This window comes from Hemiscyllium ocellatum, chromosome 20 (assembly GCF_020745735.1).
Source record: "Hemiscyllium ocellatum isolate sHemOce1 chromosome 20, sHemOce1.pat.X.cur, whole genome shotgun sequence".
NCBI lineage: Eukaryota > Metazoa > Chordata > Chondrichthyes > Orectolobiformes > Hemiscylliidae > Hemiscyllium > Hemiscyllium ocellatum.
In genome coordinates this window covers 15,514,405-15,534,274 of record NC_083420.1, presented here as the reverse complement: position 1 = coordinate 15,534,274, position 19,870 = coordinate 15,514,405, and the positions used below count along the sequence as shown (strand labels likewise).

General features: G+C 41.0%; 1 protein-coding gene across 1 annotated transcript; it reads left to right on the top strand.

Annotated features, from left to right (window-relative positions):
* The first annotated feature begins 532 nt into the window (after positions 1-532).
* thumpd1 (THUMP domain containing 1) lies at positions 533-17,089 on the top strand. The gene is made up of 5 exons (XM_060840157.1): positions 533-579; positions 721-923; positions 12,650-12,824; positions 14,487-14,735; positions 16,231-17,089. Exons 2-5 carry the CDS (start codon positions 723-725, stop codon positions 16,569-16,571), a joined length of 966 nt encoding a protein of 321 aa, XP_060696140.1. The 5' UTR covers positions 533-579; positions 721-722; the 3' UTR covers positions 16,572-17,089.
* The last annotated feature ends 2,781 nt before the right edge of the window (positions 17,090-19,870 follow it).

Below are 19,870 nucleotides of genomic sequence, written 5' to 3'. Positions count from 1 at the left end.
AACAGTTCTTTCAAATTCTCGCTAAAACTCCTAATACTTAAAATTGTCTTCCCGCAACTTATTATTTGATAAAATACTTCTGGACAGTTTTAATATTTTAAAAGTGTCATAAATGTTTATTAGTGTATGTACACTACTAGCTGAAGTGAATACCACTACCTGGTAACTGAAAACTGAACAATGTTTCATCTGCTTTAAAAAAAACTCAAATGAATCAATTTTCAGTAATTTACATATAACCCCTCATCTGGTAGACATTGTCACATCTTATTATCTTTGCTTTACTGCAATTTCGTTCAGCTTTTTTTCAGTCGAGAAGTGGCAAGGATATTTAAAGAGAATGCATACGCTTCATAAAACAGGCGAAACAAAGTTTGCTTTGAGGATTTTTTTTGGCATTTTGCTTTCGGTTTGGAAAATTCTGAGCATCTCAGAAAACATCGACCTGAAACGAATTGAAAATTGTCGAGATTTCCTCCAGCACTAGGACCCAGTGACAGGCTGTACATTGTGTGTCGCAGTTTAATGATGTTGAAAGGAGGAGTCCTTTAGAACTAGTGGGGGTTTGGACGGGAGTGTGTAAGTGTGGACTGAGGTTATTTATTTTGTACATTTAAATGATGCAGTTGAAATATTCAGACGAGTAGCACACCAGGCTACTTTTGTATATGTTTCTAGTTGCTCATTTCTTATTAATTTCAGCATTTTTTTTTGGAACAGCAATGGCAACAGAACCAAGGGCGAAGAAAAGAAACAAGAGTGCGTACGTGAGCCATGCGGCCAAGAAACACCGCGGAAGCAGGGAGCTGGAGGTGGGGATGCAAGGACTACTCATCACCTGCAATATGAATGAGAAGAAATGCACGGCCGAAGCGTACAGTCTCCTGAATGAATATGCGGACCAACTGTACGGCCCAGAGAAGGTGCAGTGCAGCCAGAATCCGCGGGCTCTGTGTTTTAGAGAGAGAGTTAGGAAACTGCGTTTCGAGTTGCTTGCATGTGGCATCAGTCTAATTTGGAGCTTTTAAAAGTGAAACTTATCTCTTAAAATCACTCCCATTACATAGAGATTCCAAAGTATCCGAAAAACGTGGAGATCATAGGCTGGCTTTGAGCAGTTACCATGGAACATAGAACAGTACAGGCCCTTCAGCCCTCGATTTTGTTCTGGCCTTCTATCCTACTCTTAAGATCAGACTAACCTACATATCCTTCATTGTACTATTTTCTATGTGCCTATCCAAGAGTCACTTAAATGTCTCTAAAGTATCTGACCATCTCTTTGGGCTTTGGAGAAGGGGGCAGGGAAAGAGGGTGTGACTTATTGGAGGGGATAAGGGACAAGTTGACAAGCTGCAGTGAGGCTGTTGCTCACTGGGGAAGGGGATGGTTTCAACACTCCTGTTAAATCCAGGTCTGGTGGTCACTCTGGATTTGCATAGCCTTTGAAGTTGGCAATATTTGTCAGTCCTGATCCCACATCACAGTGATGGTGGATGGGACTTTAAAAAGAAAGAACAAGGCAATTGGCTGACGAAGGCAACATGCTCAACATCCAGTTAAGCTTAGCTGGTGGCCTCCTGGTGTTAGAAGGCCAATGTGGGAGGCCCTCCACCACCTTCAGATCAGCAGCCCTACCCTTAAAGTTAGGAGCTACTGTTGTGTGGATGAGTGAGGTGCCATATCAGCTTGAAGGGAGTGCTTCTGAGGCTACTGTACTAAAAAAAAATGGATTAAAACTGGCCACAGCTTCCCTGCAATGGAGGGAGTTTAAAATGCTTCTGGAGTGATAGCTGTCAGACTGAGCCCTCCCTCACCCCTGTAACCTGCTTTACTGTCATTGGGAGGCAGCCTGTTGGTTTTTTTGGGAGGGGAGGGAAGATCACCTTAGACTTTTAGGCTACTTGCTGTCTCGATTAAACTCAATTCAGTGTGTATTATATATAGAAACGTTAAGATTTTGCAATAGTTAATTGTGTTGTTTGATTTAAAAACTGATTTAACGGAAAGAGTAGGAATATGAGAAGTTTAGAGTTCCAAGCATTTTCTGATCACTTTGTCACAGTTTAATTTTACAAGCTTACTGTCAACTGTTAGACCATATGAACAGAGTAGGCCACTTATCCTATTGAATCTGCTTCACTGTCCAAATACGTCATGACTGATCTGATTATCCCCAGCTCCATTTTTCTGCCTTTTCCCAATAACTCTTGATTCCCTTACTGATTTTTAAAAAAAGCTGTCAGCCTTGAATATACTTAACAACCCAGCCTCAATAGGCTTCAGCAGTTTTAAAAATCTCCACAGATTCACTATCCTAAGAGAAGACATTCCTCTCCACCGAACTTAAAATGTCCAACCTCTTCTTTCTGAGACTATTCTTAGATTCTTGACTCTCCCACAAGAGAAGATGGGGCAATATTTCTACATCTACTCTTAAATCCCTAAGAATATTGAAAGTTTCAACAAGGTCACTCCTCATTCTAAATTCCAATCGGTACAGACTCTACTTTTCCTTAAGACAGTCCCTCCATACTTGCCGTCAGCCAAAAAAATCTCCAGTGTATCTTTCCTTAGAAATGGGGTCAAAATTATTCATTATCTCAGCTGCAATCTTATTAGTGCCTTGTACAGGTTTAGCAAAACCTGCCTACTTTTAGTAGCATCAAGAGGGAAAATATAAATTACAGCCAGTGAGTGAAGATTGCATTTACCTGCGAATGGAGTCAGGAGCAGCCGAGGCTTGCACTTACCTGAGAGCAGAATCAATACATTCAGCTGCTGGCAATCGACTGGACTGAAGTAGAAAGAATAGCAATGGAGTGACATCACAGAAAATCGAGTGTGTTAATTGGTTGGTAAGGAACTACCATTAGGGACTGTCCCTAAATAGCTGTAAATTTGAAAATATCTACATATTTTTCCTATCTGTCTGTTTAGGCATGTTATGGCACGCTTTTCCAGGTGGGACTTGAACTCCCTTGCATTAGAAAAGTGTAAATATTTTCTAATGAAGCTGTTCAGAATTGCTAACGCACTGTTCTGGAGCAGGTGGGACTTGAACTCTAGTCTCATTAGATAAGTGTAGACACTGTCTAATCAACCTGTTCAGTGATGTTATTGTACATTTTAGAGCAGGACAGGATTTGAACCTGGATTTCCTGGCCCAGAGGTAGGAACCTGTTAGAAAGTGTCCAGAAGAATTCTGAAATCATCAGGGATAAATTTCAATTTTTAAAAAATGACAATCTAATTACATAAAAGGGAGAGACGCAGGGCCAGGCAATGTGTTGCAGCTACAGCATGTGGGAGCTGGTGGCTTCCATTATTGCTCATAGTGACCACATTTGTAGCAAGTGTTGGTTGCTTGAGAAAGTTCAACTCATTTATGATATGAGTCTGCGTTTCAGACACTGGCACATCATCGCAGGGAAAGGGATACCGAGATGCTGTATTTCAGGAGGTAATTACCTCAAATTTGGTTAGGGATAGGAGGGTGTAAGTACAGGTGAGGCAGGTATTAGAAGGTGGCATTGCAGTAGCCTCAACCTTGAAGGTGGTGTGGCTTTGTTAGTAAAGGAAGAGAGTCATGCTATGATTTTGGCACTGGAGAGCAAGACTGGAATTGGTTTGGGTATAAATAAAAAGTAGCAAGGGAAAGAAGTTCGTGCTGGAAATGAACTGTAGGTCCTGTGACGAAGCTGCTCCTTGAACAAGGTTATGTTGTGCTTGGCTTTTTTTTTCTCAGAGAGGTCGTAAAAGACACTTCCTCTAAAAAGTCTGGAGTTGAAGGGATTCCCGGCTAATTTGTTTATAGCTAACAAATACTGACTCAGACAAAAGACTTTCAGGTTTACTAAGAACACTTGTACAATGAAAGGAGAGTGGCCAGTTCTCCCAGCTCAACTTCTCTCTGGTTTGGTTTGGTTTGGTTTTTAACAGTAGGGTTGAAAAAGCTGCTGGACCCAAAGAAGCAGGTCCAGGCTGGTACTCTCCTCTGACTTCTCTCCTATAAGAACCTGTGATTGATTTTACCTTTTGTGCCAAGAGGTGTTTATGGGGATTGTTGCAAGTATTTGGAACAGCATCATTGAGTTGGGATGATCTATGGGTTTTTGGAGAGGTTATGTTTTTCGGTATTCTGTTTTCTTTTGTTTATATTCATTCAGTAATCTTGTAAATGAATTCTGTTTTGTTTAAAATTAAATGGTTTGACCAGCGGCAGATCTCCTGGAATATCCACGTTACACCTAATTAAAACAACTAGCAAAATTAGGGTCTGGGCTACCTTCTTGAAATGTTTTGAGGGGTTTGGCCTAGTCCATTACAGTCCCCTAACAATAGTTCTACAGTAGACTCAATGTAAGCCAGGAACTACCGGGGGCTTGCGAGAAGGGTACAATAATCTTGACTGCTTTTAATATGCATATAGACTGGATTAATCAAATTGGCAAGGGTAACCTAGAGGGAGCATTCATAATGTTCCTTGGAGTGATCTGCTGCTAACCAACCAGGTTGCAGGCTATTTTGGATTTTAGTATTGTCATGAGATGGGATTAATTTATAATTTCGTAGTAAAGGATCCTCTAACGAACAGCGATCATAGCAGGTAGTGTTGCACACTAATTCTCTGATGTTAAACAAAGGTACTTATATAGGTACACCTGTGGATAGACTTGGCCTTATGGGAGCTGGCATTAAGGCTAAAAGGGTAGGACAGTTGATGAACAATTTAAGATGTTCAATTCCTCCCAAATAAAATATATTGTAGAGAGAAGAAAGAATACAAGGGGGAAGGTGAAGCGAGAATGTTTAACAAAGTTAAAAAACCAAGGCATACTATATTGCAAAAGTCAGTGGCAGGTTAGTGGATTGGGGAATTTTTAAAGACCCACAAAAGGTGGGTAAAATGAGCAAATGTTAAATTATGGAACAAGATTGACCGTAAAATATAAAAACGGAAAGCAGAAGCTTCTATACATATATAAAAAGGAAGCGAACAGCTAAGTAAATGTAAGACCCCTAGAGAATGAGACTGGGGAGTCAATAATTGATTCTTAAGCGGCTTGAAATGCTAAGTGCCGAGAGAATGTTTCCTCTCATGGGAGAGTCTGGACCAGACAGCATACTGTCAGAATAAAGGGGTGCCGATTTAAGACAGAAATTAGGATTTTCTTCGGAGGGTTGAGAGCCTTTGGAGCTTCTTGCCATTGCGAGCTGTGGGAGCAGAGTCCTTGTGTGCATTCAAAGGCTGAGAGACTCTTGATCAATAAATAAATCTCACTTTATGGGGAAAGTGGACGTGAGGAGCGTCAGATCAGCTATGATTCCACTGAATGAAAGCGAGGTGCCAAATAACTTTCTCCTGTTCGTATTTCTTGTGCTGTTAAGACAAATAGTGGAGACAGTCAATATTTTGCCTTAGTTTTCACAGTGGAGGACACTGAAAGCACCCCAATAATAAGAGGTAATGTAGAGATTATAGGAAAGGAGGATTGTAAAACAATTGGCCTCATAAGGAATAAAATACTGAGGAAATAATTGGGATTTAAGACAGGCAGGTCCCCAAGTCTCATGGCCTACATCCTCCTGGTGTTAAAAGGAAGTGACAGCAGAGATAGTGGATGCATTGGTTATGATATTCCAGAATTCCTTGGATGGAGGAAAGTTTCTAGTGGGTTGGAAAAATACTCATATAACACTCTTTTTCGAAAAGGAAGGGACCAGAAAGTAGGAAACAAGACATGCTAATTTAACATCTGTCATTGGGAAATAGTTGAAATAGTAACCGAACATTTGTAAATTCAAAACACAATCCATCAGAGAGTCAGCATGGTTTTGTGAACGGTAAAGCGTGTTTGACTAATTTGCTAGAGTTCTTCAAAGCTGTAACAAGCAAAGTGGATAATGGAGGGCCTGTTGATATACAGGGCTTCTAGAAGGCATTTGATAAGGTGCCGCACAAAAGGTTAATACACAAGGTAAAATAGAGGTTTGGCTAACCACCAGAAAGCAGATAAATGGATCCTTTACTGAGTGGCAAGTAGTACTTAGTGAAGTGCCAGATTTCAGTTCTTGGGGCCCCAGCTATTTACAATCTGCTTTAATGATTTGCATGCACAGACTGGGATTCTGGGTAATCCAAGATTAGAGGAGGGGAAACATTTCTGGCTGTAACAGGCTGCTCCTTTTTTTTGAGGTTATTTTCTTGAATTCCTGGTGCAGCAATGACTGCTATATATGCTGTTGCATTGTTTTGGAACTTTGGAGAAAAGGAAAAGTCAAACAATGGCACTTTTAAAAGGGAGAGGGACAGACAAAGGCAGCACATGATCATGTCAGTGCAAGAGAGAGAGAGAGAGCGAAAGGAACTCACCCTGCCAACTGACACAGCAATGAACCTGCACAGTTACTGCCATTGCTGTTGAATTCATGAATCGCTGGACATCAGAGTGATCTAGGAAAATTAACAAAAAGTGAAATTCACAACTGATGTTGGAGGAACCTGTTTGGGAAAGGTCACAGCAGAAAAACAAATAAGTGAATAGTTAAGTATAGCCTTACTATAAATCTACAATAGTGAGTAGAGTGGGTTCTTTCTTGATTATATGTTTTATTTGCGATATAGAGACTGGCTCGAATGCAACGATGGGTATGCCAGATTCTAAGAGATCGATTGTGTGAGGGGATTCTAATCCAAGGCACAGACAGACATTTCTGTGGCCAGCAGTGAAAAATCAGAATGGTGTGTTGCCTCCCTGGTGCCAGGATCAAGGATGTCTCTAAGAGGGTGCAGAATGTTCTCAAGTGGGAGAGGGCCCAGCAGGAGGTCATTGTACACATTGGAACCAATGACATTGGAGATAGTGACGAAAGAGATCAATCTGAGCCTGGTACAGTTGAGAAAAGAAGCGAGTAAACAGGGCAGGCAGGGACAAAACAAAACAAAGTAGGACTGATAAATTAAACTGCATTTATTTCAATGCAAGAGGCCTAATCGGGAAGGCAGATGAACTCATGACATAGTTAGGAAGATGGGACTGGGGTAGCATAGAAATGTGGCTCAGGGTTGGACAGGACTGGCTGCTTAATGTTCCAAGATACAAATACTACAGGACAGAAAGGGAGGCAAGAGAGGAGGGGGAGTGGTGTTTTTGATAAGGGACAACATTACAGCTGTATTGAGGGAGAATATTCCCAGAAATACATCCAGGGAAGTTATTTGGGTTGAAAGGGATAATCACCTTATTGGGATTGTATCGTAGACCCCCTAATAGTCAGAGGAAAATTGAGAAACAGATTTGTAAGGAGATCTCCATTATCTGTAAGAATAATAAGGTGGTTATGGTAGGGGATTTTAACTTGCCAAACATAGACTGGGACTGCCATAGTGTTAAGGGTTTAGATGGAGAGGAATTTAAGTGTGTACAAGAATGCTTTCTGATTTAGTATGTGGATGTACCTACTAGAGAAGGTGCAAAACCTGACCTACCCTTGGGAAATAAGGCAAGGCAGGTGACTGAGGTGTCAGTGGGGGAGCACTTTGGGGCCAGCGGCCATAATTCTATTAGTTTTAGATTAGTGTTGGAAAAGGATATATCAGATCTAAAAGTTGATGCTGTATGTGTCTTCTGCGTGGGTTTCCTCCGGGTACTCCAGTTTCCTCCCACGTTCCCAAGATGTGCAGCTTAAGTGAATTGGCCATGCTCAATTGTCCATAGTTGTTAGGTGCACTAGTTGGGATGGATTACTCTTCGGAGGGTCGGTGTGGACTTGTTGGGCCGAAGGGCCTGTTTCCACACTGTAGGCAATCTAGTCTAAAGAACCTAAAATGGAGGAAGGCAAATGTTGACGGTAATAGGCAAGAATTTTCAAAAGCTGGCTGGGGGCAAATGTTCACAGATAAAGGGATGGCTGGAAAATGGGAAGCCTTCAGAAAGAGATAACGAGAGTCCAGAGACAGTATATTCCTGCTTGGGTGAAAGGAAAGGCTGGTAGGTGTAGGGAATGCTGGATGACGGTTGGCGGTTTAGTTAAGAAAAAGAAGTAAGCATACGTCAGGTACAGACAGGATAGATTGAATGAATCCTTAGAGTATATAGGCAGTAGGAGTATACTTAAGAGGGAAATCAGGAGGGCAAAAAGGGGACATGAGATAGTTTTGGCAAATAGAGTTAAGGAGAATCCAAAGGGGTTTTACAAATACATTAAGGACAAAAGGGTAAGTAGAGCGAGAATAGGGTCCCTCAAAGATCAGCAGGGCCGCCTTTGTGTGGAGCCGCAGGAGATGGGGGAGATACTAAATGAGTGTTTTGCAGCATTGTTTACTGTGGAGAATGACAGGGAAGATATAGAATGTAGGGAAATAGATGGTGATATCTTGAAAAATATTGGCTGTCTTAAAACGCATAAAAGTGGATAAATCCCCAGGACCTGATCAGGTCTATCCTAGAAATTTGCGGGAAGCTAGGGTAGTGATTGTTGGGCGCCTTGCTGAGATACTTGTATCATCGATAGTCACAGGTGAGGTACCGGAAGACTGGAGGTTGGCTATTGTGGTGCCATTATTTAAGAAAGACGTTAAGAGAAAGCTAGGGAGTTATAGACCAGTGAGCCTGAAGGCCTGTGACCAGTGGAGTGCCACAAGAATTGGTGCTGGGCCCACTACTTCTCATCATTTATGTAAATGATTTGGATGTGAGCATAAGAGGTGTAGTTAGACTGTTTGCAGGTGACTCTAAAATTGGAGGTGTAGTGGACAGCGAAGAAGGTTACCTCAGGTAACAATGATCAGATGGGCCAGTGGGCTGAGGAGTGGCAGATGAAGTTTAATTTAGATAAATGTGAGGTGCTGCATTTTGGGAATGCAAATCTTAGCAGGACTTGTACACTTAATGGTAAGGTCCTAGGGATGTTGCTGAACAAAGAGACCTTGGAGTGCAGGTGCATAGCTCCTTGAAAGTGGAGTCGCAGGTAGATAGGATAGTGAAGAAGGCTTATGGTATGCATTCCTTTATTGGTCAGTGTTGAGTACAGGAGTTGGGAGGTCATGTTGCGGCTGTACGGGACATTGGCTAGGCCACTTTTGGAATATTGCATGAAATTCTGGTCTCCTTCATATCGGAAGGACGTTGTGAAACTTGAAAGGGTTCAGAAAAGATTCACAAGGATATTGCCAGGATTGGAGGATTTGAGCTATAAAGAGAGGTTGAATAGGCTCGGACTGTTTTCCCTGGAGCATCGCAGGCTGAGGGGTGACCTTATTGAGGTTTATAAAATCATGCGGGGCATGGGTAGGATAAATAGACAAAATCTTTTTGCTGGTGTAAGTGAATCCAGAACGAGAGGGCAAAGGTTTAGGGTGAGAGGGGAAAGATATAAAAGAGACCTAAGCGGCAATCTTTTCAAGCAGAGGATGAAACTCAATGTTTGTGAGAAGATTTGTAGCTCGGGTGTTCGTTGTTGTGGTTCTGTTTGCTGAGGTGGGAATTTGTGTTGCAGACGTTTTGTCCCCTGTCGAGGTGACATCCCCAGTGCTTGGGAGCCTCCTGTGAACAGCTTCTGTGTTGTTTCCTCCGGCATTTATAGTGGCTTGTCTCTGCCGCTTCTGGTTGTCAGTTCCAGCTGTCTGTTGCAGTGGTTGGTATATTGGGTCCAGGTCGATGTGCTTATTGATTGAATCTGTGAATGAGTGCCATGCCTCTAGGAATTCCCTGGCTGTTCTCTGTTTGGCTTGTCCTATAATAGTAGTGTTGTCCCAGTCGAATTCATGTTGCTTGTCATCTGCGTGTGTGGCTACTAAGGATAGTGGTCGTGTCGTTTTGTGGCTAGTTGGTGTTCATGGATGCATGCCGCAACCCAAAGGACTAGCCAAACTACCATATATCAAGAGCATTTCCGAACTGGCAAGGACTGCACAAAACACTACATAGGACAAACAGGAAGACAGCTAACGATCCGCATCCATGAACACCAACTAACCACGAAACGACATGACCAGCTATCCTTAGTAGCCACACATGCAGATAACAAGCAACATGAGTTTGACTGGGACAACACTACTATTATAGGACAAGCCAAACAGAGAACAGCCAGGGAATTCCTAGAGGCATGGCACTCATCCATGGATTCAATCAATAAGCACATCGACCTGGACCCAGTATACCGACTACTGCAATGGACAGCTGGAACTGACAACCGGAAGCGGCAGAGACAAACCACTATAAATGCCGGAGGAAACATCACAGAAGCGCTTCACAGGAGGCTCTCAAGCACTGAGATGTCACCTAGACAGGGGACGAAACGTCTGCAACACAAATTCCCAGCTCGGCGAACAGAACCACAACAGAGGATGAAATGTATGGAATGAGCTGCCAGAGGAAATGATGGAGGCTTGTACAATTACAACATTTAAAAGGCATCTGGGTGGGGATATGAATAGGAAGGGTTTGGAGGGATATGGGCCAGATTCTGGCAAATGGGACTAGGTTAAGTTGGGATATCTGGTTGGCATGGACGAGTTCTCCTGAAGGATCAGTTTCCATGCTGTACATCTCTATGACTCTGTACAAAGCATGGAACCAAGTTTGTAGATAGCACTAAAATAGATGGGGAAGAAGTTTTATAAATAGATATGGATAGATTAGATGGATAAGCCAAAATTTGGCAAATGGAGTTTAAATGTGGATGAGTCTGAAATTAATTAAATACTTAAGATTCCTTGCACTTTACATTTCACTGGAATGATATTGACTTTATAAACTTGTAGTGATTGGAACCATGGTCAGGTGTATCTCATTAACTGAAATTCTAGCTTGGGATTGTTAACCTGAACCAATCAGGGAGCTTTGGCTGACAGACATAAATAGGAAATTCAGAAGGTCTCCTCAGTCTAGGGTCTGGCTTTGAGCTGGCTGGTCAGAGCCCATATACAGTGCATATGTAAATAAGGGTGACTGGATACCAGCCACTATGTGGTTATTTCAAAACTGAAGAATTGGAGGGGAAAAATATCACTAATCAAATACTTAAGCAGCTATTTTTAAGAGAGGAGAAAAGCATTGGAGACCTAAAGACAAATTGAAGACCTTTTTAGTTTAAACCTTTTACTTTACAAGAAATATTGATCAATCTTACTCAACAATCATTTTCTTTCCCTGTACTCACATCATGCTGTGGTTTATGACAACACTTAGCTGCTGGTCTCACTGCACATAGGCCACTCAGTCCAAACTTTTTATCCTCTCCCACTTGCCTCTCACTCTGGAGTGGTTACTCCTTGCTGAAAACCCCAATCAAAGCACCTCTGTCCTCTTTTGCCCCAGATTTCCAGTAGTATAGTCAGTAACTCACTCAGCATTCATCTCACTCTGATGTCTCACACCAACTGACCCTGCTGCTTTCTAACTCTGAGGTGAATGACTTCCCTTTCTTATAAAGGTCTCTTCGGTTTACCTGTTTAGCTACAGTGACCACCATGTCATTTCGACAAAGGAATTTTGAATTCAAACAGCCATCTTCAAGCAGCTACCTTCTTTAATTCGGCAATTTTATTCGTTTAAAGGTTACTAACAATAACTCTTAAAATCTGAACTTGGATATGATTTACCAGTCGAACAGTTGAATTTCCACTTTGAACTGAATTTCCAACAGTGTAGTCAATGACCCACTTGGCGTTTGTCTGACACTGCTGAGGTCTCCTGCACACTCCTTACTGTTATAACATTGCTCTCTTATTCCTCCCCAACAATAACAGTAGTTATTTTTATTTAACGATTTTTCATGTAAAATGGCACAATGTCCTTTTTGATTGTGGTAACCCATACTGAATTTGAGACTGAATACAGAAATGTACTTTTACATTGAGTGCCCACAGTAATGAACTCAAAGTTAATTCATCTCATAGACTGTTGAAGCTCTTTTATCATTTTCTTTATCATCTGAACACGAAAAATAGCCTCTTCCAGTCTTTTATTTCTGAGCATTACTGAAGCAAACTAAATTAATTTTCAATCAGAAAGTGAAGAAGGAACAGAGTAAGTAGATAATTAACAAATAACATAGTAATCATTAAGGATCACCAGAGTAGTGTTTTTGTTCTAATTTTGTATTTTTGCTTTTAGATATGTGATGTAGCCCATTTATAACAGTCTCGTTTTGACATGTGTGTATTCCAGGCTTGCTAAACAGAGCACACTCTTAAAATCATTGATTTTAAGTTCTTTCCTTAATTAGAGACTAATTGATATGGTGTGAGAATACTTTCATGTCTGATGGAATGAATTTTGGCTGTGCTGATGCATAAATTTTGGCTTTCACTTTTAGTGACTGCATCATTTGTGAATGTCAGTAATTACATGATGGTGCAGAGTTGAGATGGTGCAGAGTTGACTAAGTTAATGGAAGCAATAAAACATTTATCAAATTTTAGACAGCAATGTTAAGTTTATGTCCAACTACAGGAAACTGAGTGGTTTATATCATGCAACACAACATGTTCTGATACATTCATGACTGTAACAAGTACTTAATCTAGTGCCTCCTGCTCAAAATTGTCATGGATAAATGTTAACATGCAGCTATTGACACACTACTTACAAAATGAAAAATTGATATTCAAATTCAAAAATTCTGCTGGTATTTTTCCCAGTTTGTAGAGGAACCAAATAGTGAAGATGAGGAAGATGATGATGATGATGATGCTGAAGCTGCTTTGGAGAAGGAAGTAAAACAGATCCAAACATCAACACAAAGTCGTCTCCGGCGATTCCAGGCTTTGGACAGTGGAGCCAACAATGTGGTCTTCATCAGAACTCTTAATATTGGTAATGTGTTCTCCTCCTTTTTAGTCGTGGATTTAATTTTATTCCATTTTGTGGGAGTAATTGCAGAATCTTGAAACAAATATTGTTTTGACGCAAAATAACGAGGCAAATTCAAAGATGCCGCCTGACTGGTTTAAGTTGCTCCATGATTGTTATAAATTTCCTCTTTCCAGGTGGTGCTTTTTTATGGAATTGGGTGCTATAACAAAGGTGACAGGACTAGGATGGGTACTTGCTTTGTGAGCACAAGAGGTTACAGTACAGCTGGACGGTGGTGGGGTTTGCAGTTTTTTTGTGTTTACTGAAAATTAGGTTTCAGTCTTCCAACAATTAGCTAGGGTAAATTTTGCCTCATTTTGAGGAAGGATGTCATGTAAACAGTACGATAGATAGTGTTGGAAGAGCTTGTGGAAAGGAAGAGCTTGGTGTTGACAGAGTATATGTGGATGCTGATTCCATGTCTGAAGATGATATTGCCAAGGAATATATGGATCTATGATTTGGGGATGCTGGTGTTGGACTGGGGTGTACAAAGTTAAAAATCACACAACACCAGGTTATAGTCCAACAGGTTTAGTTGGAAGTGCTGCTCTGAAAGCTAGTGTGCTTCCAATTAAACCTGTTGGACTATAAGCTAGTGTTGTGTGATTTTTAACTTTATATGGACCTATGTTGCCATTCCTCCTTTGACATAGGATCAGTGACATGAAACTCTCACCCTGATACCACTGCAGGTTTGTCTACAGCTCAAAGACTGTAGGTTTCAAGGTGACTTGCTACTCCCTTCTCAAGGGCAAATAGGGAAAGGCAAGAAATGCTGAGCCAGTGACGTCCACGTGCTATGAATAAATAAAGAGGAACTGGTTATGCCACAGGGCAGTTGAGGGACAGAAGTTATTGCTAGATTTCCTCCCTCTCTGATTGAATAGGTTAGAGTGGAAATATGTGAGGTGAACCTTGCTGAACTGACTGAGCAGAGATGTTGGAAAGGAGTGGTGTTTTCCACAATATCAAAAATTGAAAGTCGGTCACGAAGGAATAATGCATTTTTTCTTTTTAATGGGTGTTTTTTTTGGGGGGGTGGGGGAGAAAATGCTGAGCCCTGAGGTTCTGAAGAAGGGGATCTGTCTCTGAAATATTAACTCTAATTTCTCTCCACTGATGCTGCCAGACCCGCTGAGCTTTTCCAGCAATTTCTGTTTTTGTTTGTATTTAAAACTTAATGAAGCATGGTTGTTAACTGCAAATCAGCATTAATTGACCTGTCCCAATCAGAGACCACTTGCAATCAATCATCATTCTTGTGCAGTATCGAAGTTTTTTAACCTTGAATTTGTATTCTTTTGAAATATCCTGATGAGTGAAGACAAAAAGCTTTGACAAAATGTGCCTTTTTTCAGCAATAGGCAAATTCTGTACTACCAAATTACTAAACATTACTGGTTGCATTTGAGTAACTTTATCCGTGTGATGTGATATTTTGAATGAGTAGCTTAAATAATGTGTGTGTATATATGTAGGCATACACTTGATTTGCAAGAGGTTTCATTGACGTGTACCAGTGCAGACTTGCACCAAACTCTTGTTAGCATTTTTGATGTGAGAATTGAATTGCTGACTTATGAATCTAAGTTTTTTATTTGTATTTTTTCTACAAAACAGAACCAGACAAATTAGTGCACTATATTTTGAAGGATCTGTATGCAACCAAGAAGAAGAAGACTCGAGCTATACTGCGAATGTTGCCAGTGTCAGGGTCATGCAAGGCTTTCATGGAGGAGATCCCAAAGTATTTTGAGACTTTCCTGGAACCCTGGTTCAAAGCTCCAAAAAAGGCTACTTTCCAGATTGTTTATAAAGCCAGGAACAATAGTCATATGAGCAGAGATGATGTCATCAGGGCTCTGGCAGGTAGATATGATGGTTTCCATATACTGAAGGTATTTTTGGTTTTTGTTCGATTTGGTTATATGTGAATGGATGCTAATGATGGAACTAAGCTTTTGAAAAGATATGTGCTTTGTTACAAAGAGTGAAGATTGAAATTGTAGGTTTTGTTTGACTTTTAAAAACGATCCTTCTGCTATAACACTTTTGTGGATAAATTGCTCCCGTTTTCTTTACCTGTAAATGTTTCTTGTTTCCTTGTCTACCCTTGCCTGACTTTAATAGCAAAGTAAGCAGCGATAGAGCCTGCTCGTAGGCCTTGCCTGCTCTCCCACTTCTAACCCTCTGCCAGTTCATAACATGGGCCAACCTGGCTCCCTACTTCTGTTTTTCCATATCTCCCACCTCTCACCCAGTTGGGGTCTTGTGGTGCAATCAGTAGAGTCCCTGCTTCTGAGTCATCAGCTGTCGAGTCAAATCCCATCCCAGGCTAAGGAAGAGTTTATTTGTGTCCAAATAAGTTGATTGTATTGGAAACGTTTGCAGGTTAACAATGGTAGGTGCTAAAAGTGGGGGAGAGTTCTAGTTAGTCATGATAGAAAGAAAGTTGGATATTCTATCATCACTGTCTATAGCTCCAGACTACAAAATAGATGTAGTTGTTGTTTCAGCAACTCTTGGCGGCATGGTGGCACAGTGGTTAGCACTGCTGCCTCACAGCGCCAGAGACCTGGGTTCAATTCCCGCCTCAGGCGACTGACTGTGTGGAGTTTGCACGTTCTCCCCGTGTCTGCGTGGGTTTCCTCTGGGTGCTCCGGTTTCCTCCCACAGTCCAAAGATGTGCAGGTCAGGTGAATTGGCCATGCTAAATTGCCCGTAGTTTTAGGTAATGGGTAAATGTAGGGGTATGGGTGGGCTGCGCTTCGGCGGGTCGGTGTGGACTTGTTGGGCCGAAGGGCCTGTTTCCACACTGTAAGTAATCTAATCTAATCTAATCTTGACACTAAGTGATCTGTCACAGATCACACCATCCTAAGTGCAGGATCTTCATTTATTTGTGTCAGAAACTTGTGGAGTGGAACTGAAGTCTTAATCTATTTCAATTTGTTAGGTCTGCATATGCCAGTTTCCACAACATCCTGAATATTTTCAGTATTAATAGTGTTCAGAGGGCAGGAGTTGTGGGATACTTCAATAGTCTTGCTTTGAATTTAATATACAAACATTTAATTACAGTCTATCCTGTTACTAACTTTGAATGTTGTCAATGCAGTTGTTCCATTATAAAGCAGTAAAGGTTTTGAAATGAAGCAATAAAACATTGATTGGTTAGAATTCAGTAAATGCTGGCATTTATCTTTGCTAAATAAGCAGAGTGATTAACTGCCACTAGTTAGTCTCATGCATTTATTTTCATACTATGTAATTCTCTAGATGTGTGTGGTGTGGAAGCTTGATTGCTGATTTTTTTTTGTTTATATATTTGGAATGAATTTTGTTTCAACCTGTCCCTTTGCAGGGGTAGTAATAAATTTGAATCCCGAAAACAAAGTGGACCTTAACAACCCTGAATATACCATCATCGTGGAAATAATCAAAGGTGTTTGTTGTGTGAGCGTCGTCCAGGACTATATACTTTTTCGCAAATATAATTTGCAAGAAGTGGCAAAAAATGACATTGAAGGAAAATTGAAGAAAACCATCTGTGCTCTTCCCTCTGAGAATGATAATTGTCAAGAGTCAAAGGAGTCATCAGATGCAAAGGAAGTCAAGATGAAAGGTGGGCAAGAGGAGCAGGAACTGGAACATTCTGCTGGAAATGGTAAAGAAAATCTTCAGGAACAGGAAAGTGGAGAATAGAGTCTTGAGAAAGATGATTTGATTCACAGTGTTGAAAAACCTATCTTGGTCAGTGTCCATTGGGTTGTGACCTTTACACAGCCTGGTTCTTAGTGTGTTTTTGTATACCAGATCTTTTCTAAGCAATGAGCAAGTAACACCTTTGTGTATTTTAAGAGGAAGATGTCCCTCCATGCTCACTCGAAAAGGTTATATTTCACAAACAGTATCTGTGCAGGATGATAAGGGTGCTGTACAATAAGGTTCTTTGTGGATTGTCTCTTTTGGCATGGTTGTTACTGACAATTTTTTTTTAAACTTTTGTTTTTAGAAACAGAATACATTTTGGCCATCTTTAAGGAAAGTTAAAATGTTGCAATTTGATTTTACCTCTCAGAAACCCTTGTCTTATTTTATGAGCTAAGCACTATTTGCAATGAATTGGGAATTGAAATAATTCCTGGAATAATTATAGTTGTTGTGTTAAGTTAAACTTGCATATGGAAGTGTTATAAAAAATGATGATATGGATGTGAAAATTGTGGTTCTTGAGCTTGTAATTTTGATCTTTGAAAGAAAAATTAAAGATGGTCAAGTGAAAGTTTTTTTCATCTATTTGACTTCTACTTTGGATTGTCATGTTATCTTTTTATGATTGTTGTAGAGTGTGCTATGTATGGATTCAGATTTTTGCATTCCAATGAAGACACTGCAGACCTCTATTTGAGAACTGGTATTTGTCTCAACTACTACGTTGCACATGCTTGACATTTGTTGGGTGTGGAAATTTCTCCTGAATTTCCTGGACCATTGGTGACTCAAAGCAAAATTCCCTCTAATCTGGTAAACAGCATACCTAAACTGCTACTCTATCAATGTATCACCTTTCTATTTTGCTCACTCGTTGAGATGTGGTCTCCAGAATCCCAGTTAATGCTGAGTTGGGTACAGTGCTCAGTAGGAGCTGGATTGAAATCCATGCTATTGTCCTCAATTTAACTTCTGCAGCAAAAAGAAAATATGCAGCTCCTGTAATGTAATGAAAAGACCCATGGAATTTCACACAAAACTTCGAAGACACGATATTATACTGAATCACATGAGAGATGATAGGCAAGATGGTCAAAAAGTAGTTCAAGGTTTTCAGGTGTACCATAAAGGAATAGGGTGAAGGAGAGAGCTGTGGGAAGGAATCGGAGACATCTGGAGACTGCCATCTTTGATAGAATGATTATAATTGAGAATGCACAATGGATCAGAACTTGAGAAGTGTAGCTCTCTTGGATACCTCTGGGATTGGCTAAGATTCAAGAGAGCGAGGGACAAGTCCATGGAAGGATTTGGAAATGAGGGTGAGGTATTTCAAATCAAAATACTGATTCCATCATAAGCAGAATGGTAAGTTGAGAATTTGGTGAATGGGAATTCAGGGGAGGGGTGAAATAAATTGTTCCTTTTATTTATATTGAACTAATTTATGACTTCAAGTTTTTATTTGTTACAAATCATATTTTTATTCTGCATCATAATCCTGGATTGAAATAGGAAAAGGACTTCTCTGGATTTGTTGTCTTTAGGGTCATGTGATCAGTTACTTTATCATGATTTCCTTCAATTTCAACATACCAAAGCCTAGGATGTGACTGATGTTTGCATGAGAACAAAGTCTAGGCTCTATGGTAAAAGGAGGCTGTTCCAGTGAAGGAGTTAGAGGGATAGGGAGTAGCTATGGTACTGATTGGGATTAGTATAGTCGAGGGATGAATACTATTCAGTTTAGTTGTGACTAGGAACCCCAAGGCTATGTTACCTACCTGGTTTGATTGCAGCTGGAATCATGGTATGTGTGTTGCTGTTGGTATCAATGAAGTAATAACGGCAAATGTTGATTGGCTTTGCTGTCATTACTACCAGCAGACTCAGGGCCACTAGGACCAACGGTGAAAATTTTCACTTTTACATATGCATTAATTTACTGTGATGCATGGTCTAGGGAGAATTGAATGACAATGATCTCTCATTGAAATTTAACATTGATTTATTATTTCATGTTTTTTAAAAAAAATGACCCATGTTTCAACATTGTTCTAAACTGGTAATGTCTTAAAAACAACTTCACCTTAAAAGCCATTGGTTGCCTGTTTCCGTACTCGCAGAGAACATTTGAATGAAGCTGAGGGTTTAATCCGCATCCGCTGGTGCATGTTCAGACTTTCAATGATGATTTTATGAACTTTTTGAAAAATGCAGTTACATTAAAGTTACACTTTGGAATAAATAACAAGACAAGGGAGGACTCAGTGAATGGCAGATCACCACGAAACTCAGGAACGGGGGTGGGGGTGGGGGAGTGGAGGGTGGTCTTGCAGTGGTTGTGCACAGATCCCTGAAGGCGGCATGACTGTTTCATAGGGTAGTCAAGATTATAAAAACAGGGAGGTCATGTTGGAGCTTTACATTGAGGTGGGCCCAGCGGTGACAGATGTGACTCTGTTGTTGGTGGGTCTGGCACAGGTGGTGGCGAGGTGGAGGAGTACTGGCCAGTGGTGAAAGATGGTGCCTGAAGAGTGGCACCTTCAATGTTGATTGGGTCTGAGGTAGATGGCGGCGAGGCAGTGAAGGAAGATGCCATTGTAGTGGAGAGTTGCTGAGGAGATTCACCAGAATATTGCCTGAGCTGGAGCAGTTTCTCCATGAAGAGAGGCTGGATAAACTCCGGTTTGTTTTGGATCAGAGAAGGCTGAGACGGGATCTGATTGAGGTACGCAAGATTGAAGAGCATGGACAGGGCAGATAGATAGCAGCGATTTCCCCTTTGTTAAAGGGTCACTAACAAAGGAGCATAATTTTAAGGTGAAAGGCAGAGGCAATTTGAGGAAAACATTATGGTGGCACAGTGGCTCAGTGGTTAGCACTGCTGCCTCACAGCACTAGGGTCCTAGGTTCGATTCTAGCCTCGGGTGACTGTGTGGAGTTTGTACATTCTCCCTGTGTCTGCATGGGGTTTCCTCTGGGTGGTCCGTTTTTGTCCCACAATCCAAAGATGTGCAGGTCAGGTGAATTGGCCATGTTAAATTGCCCATAGTATTAGATGCATTAGTCAGAGGGAAATGGGTCTGGGTGGGTTACCCTTTGGAGGGTCAGTGTGGACTTATTGGGCCGAAGGGCCTGTTTCCACACTATAGGGAATCTAATCTCTGAAGAAAGGTTTTCACTCAGAGGATGGTGGGAATCTGGAATGCACTGCCTCGGAGGCTGGTCAAAGGGGAAAATCTTTAAAAAGTTCTTGGACGACCATGTGAAATGTCATAAAGTTCAAG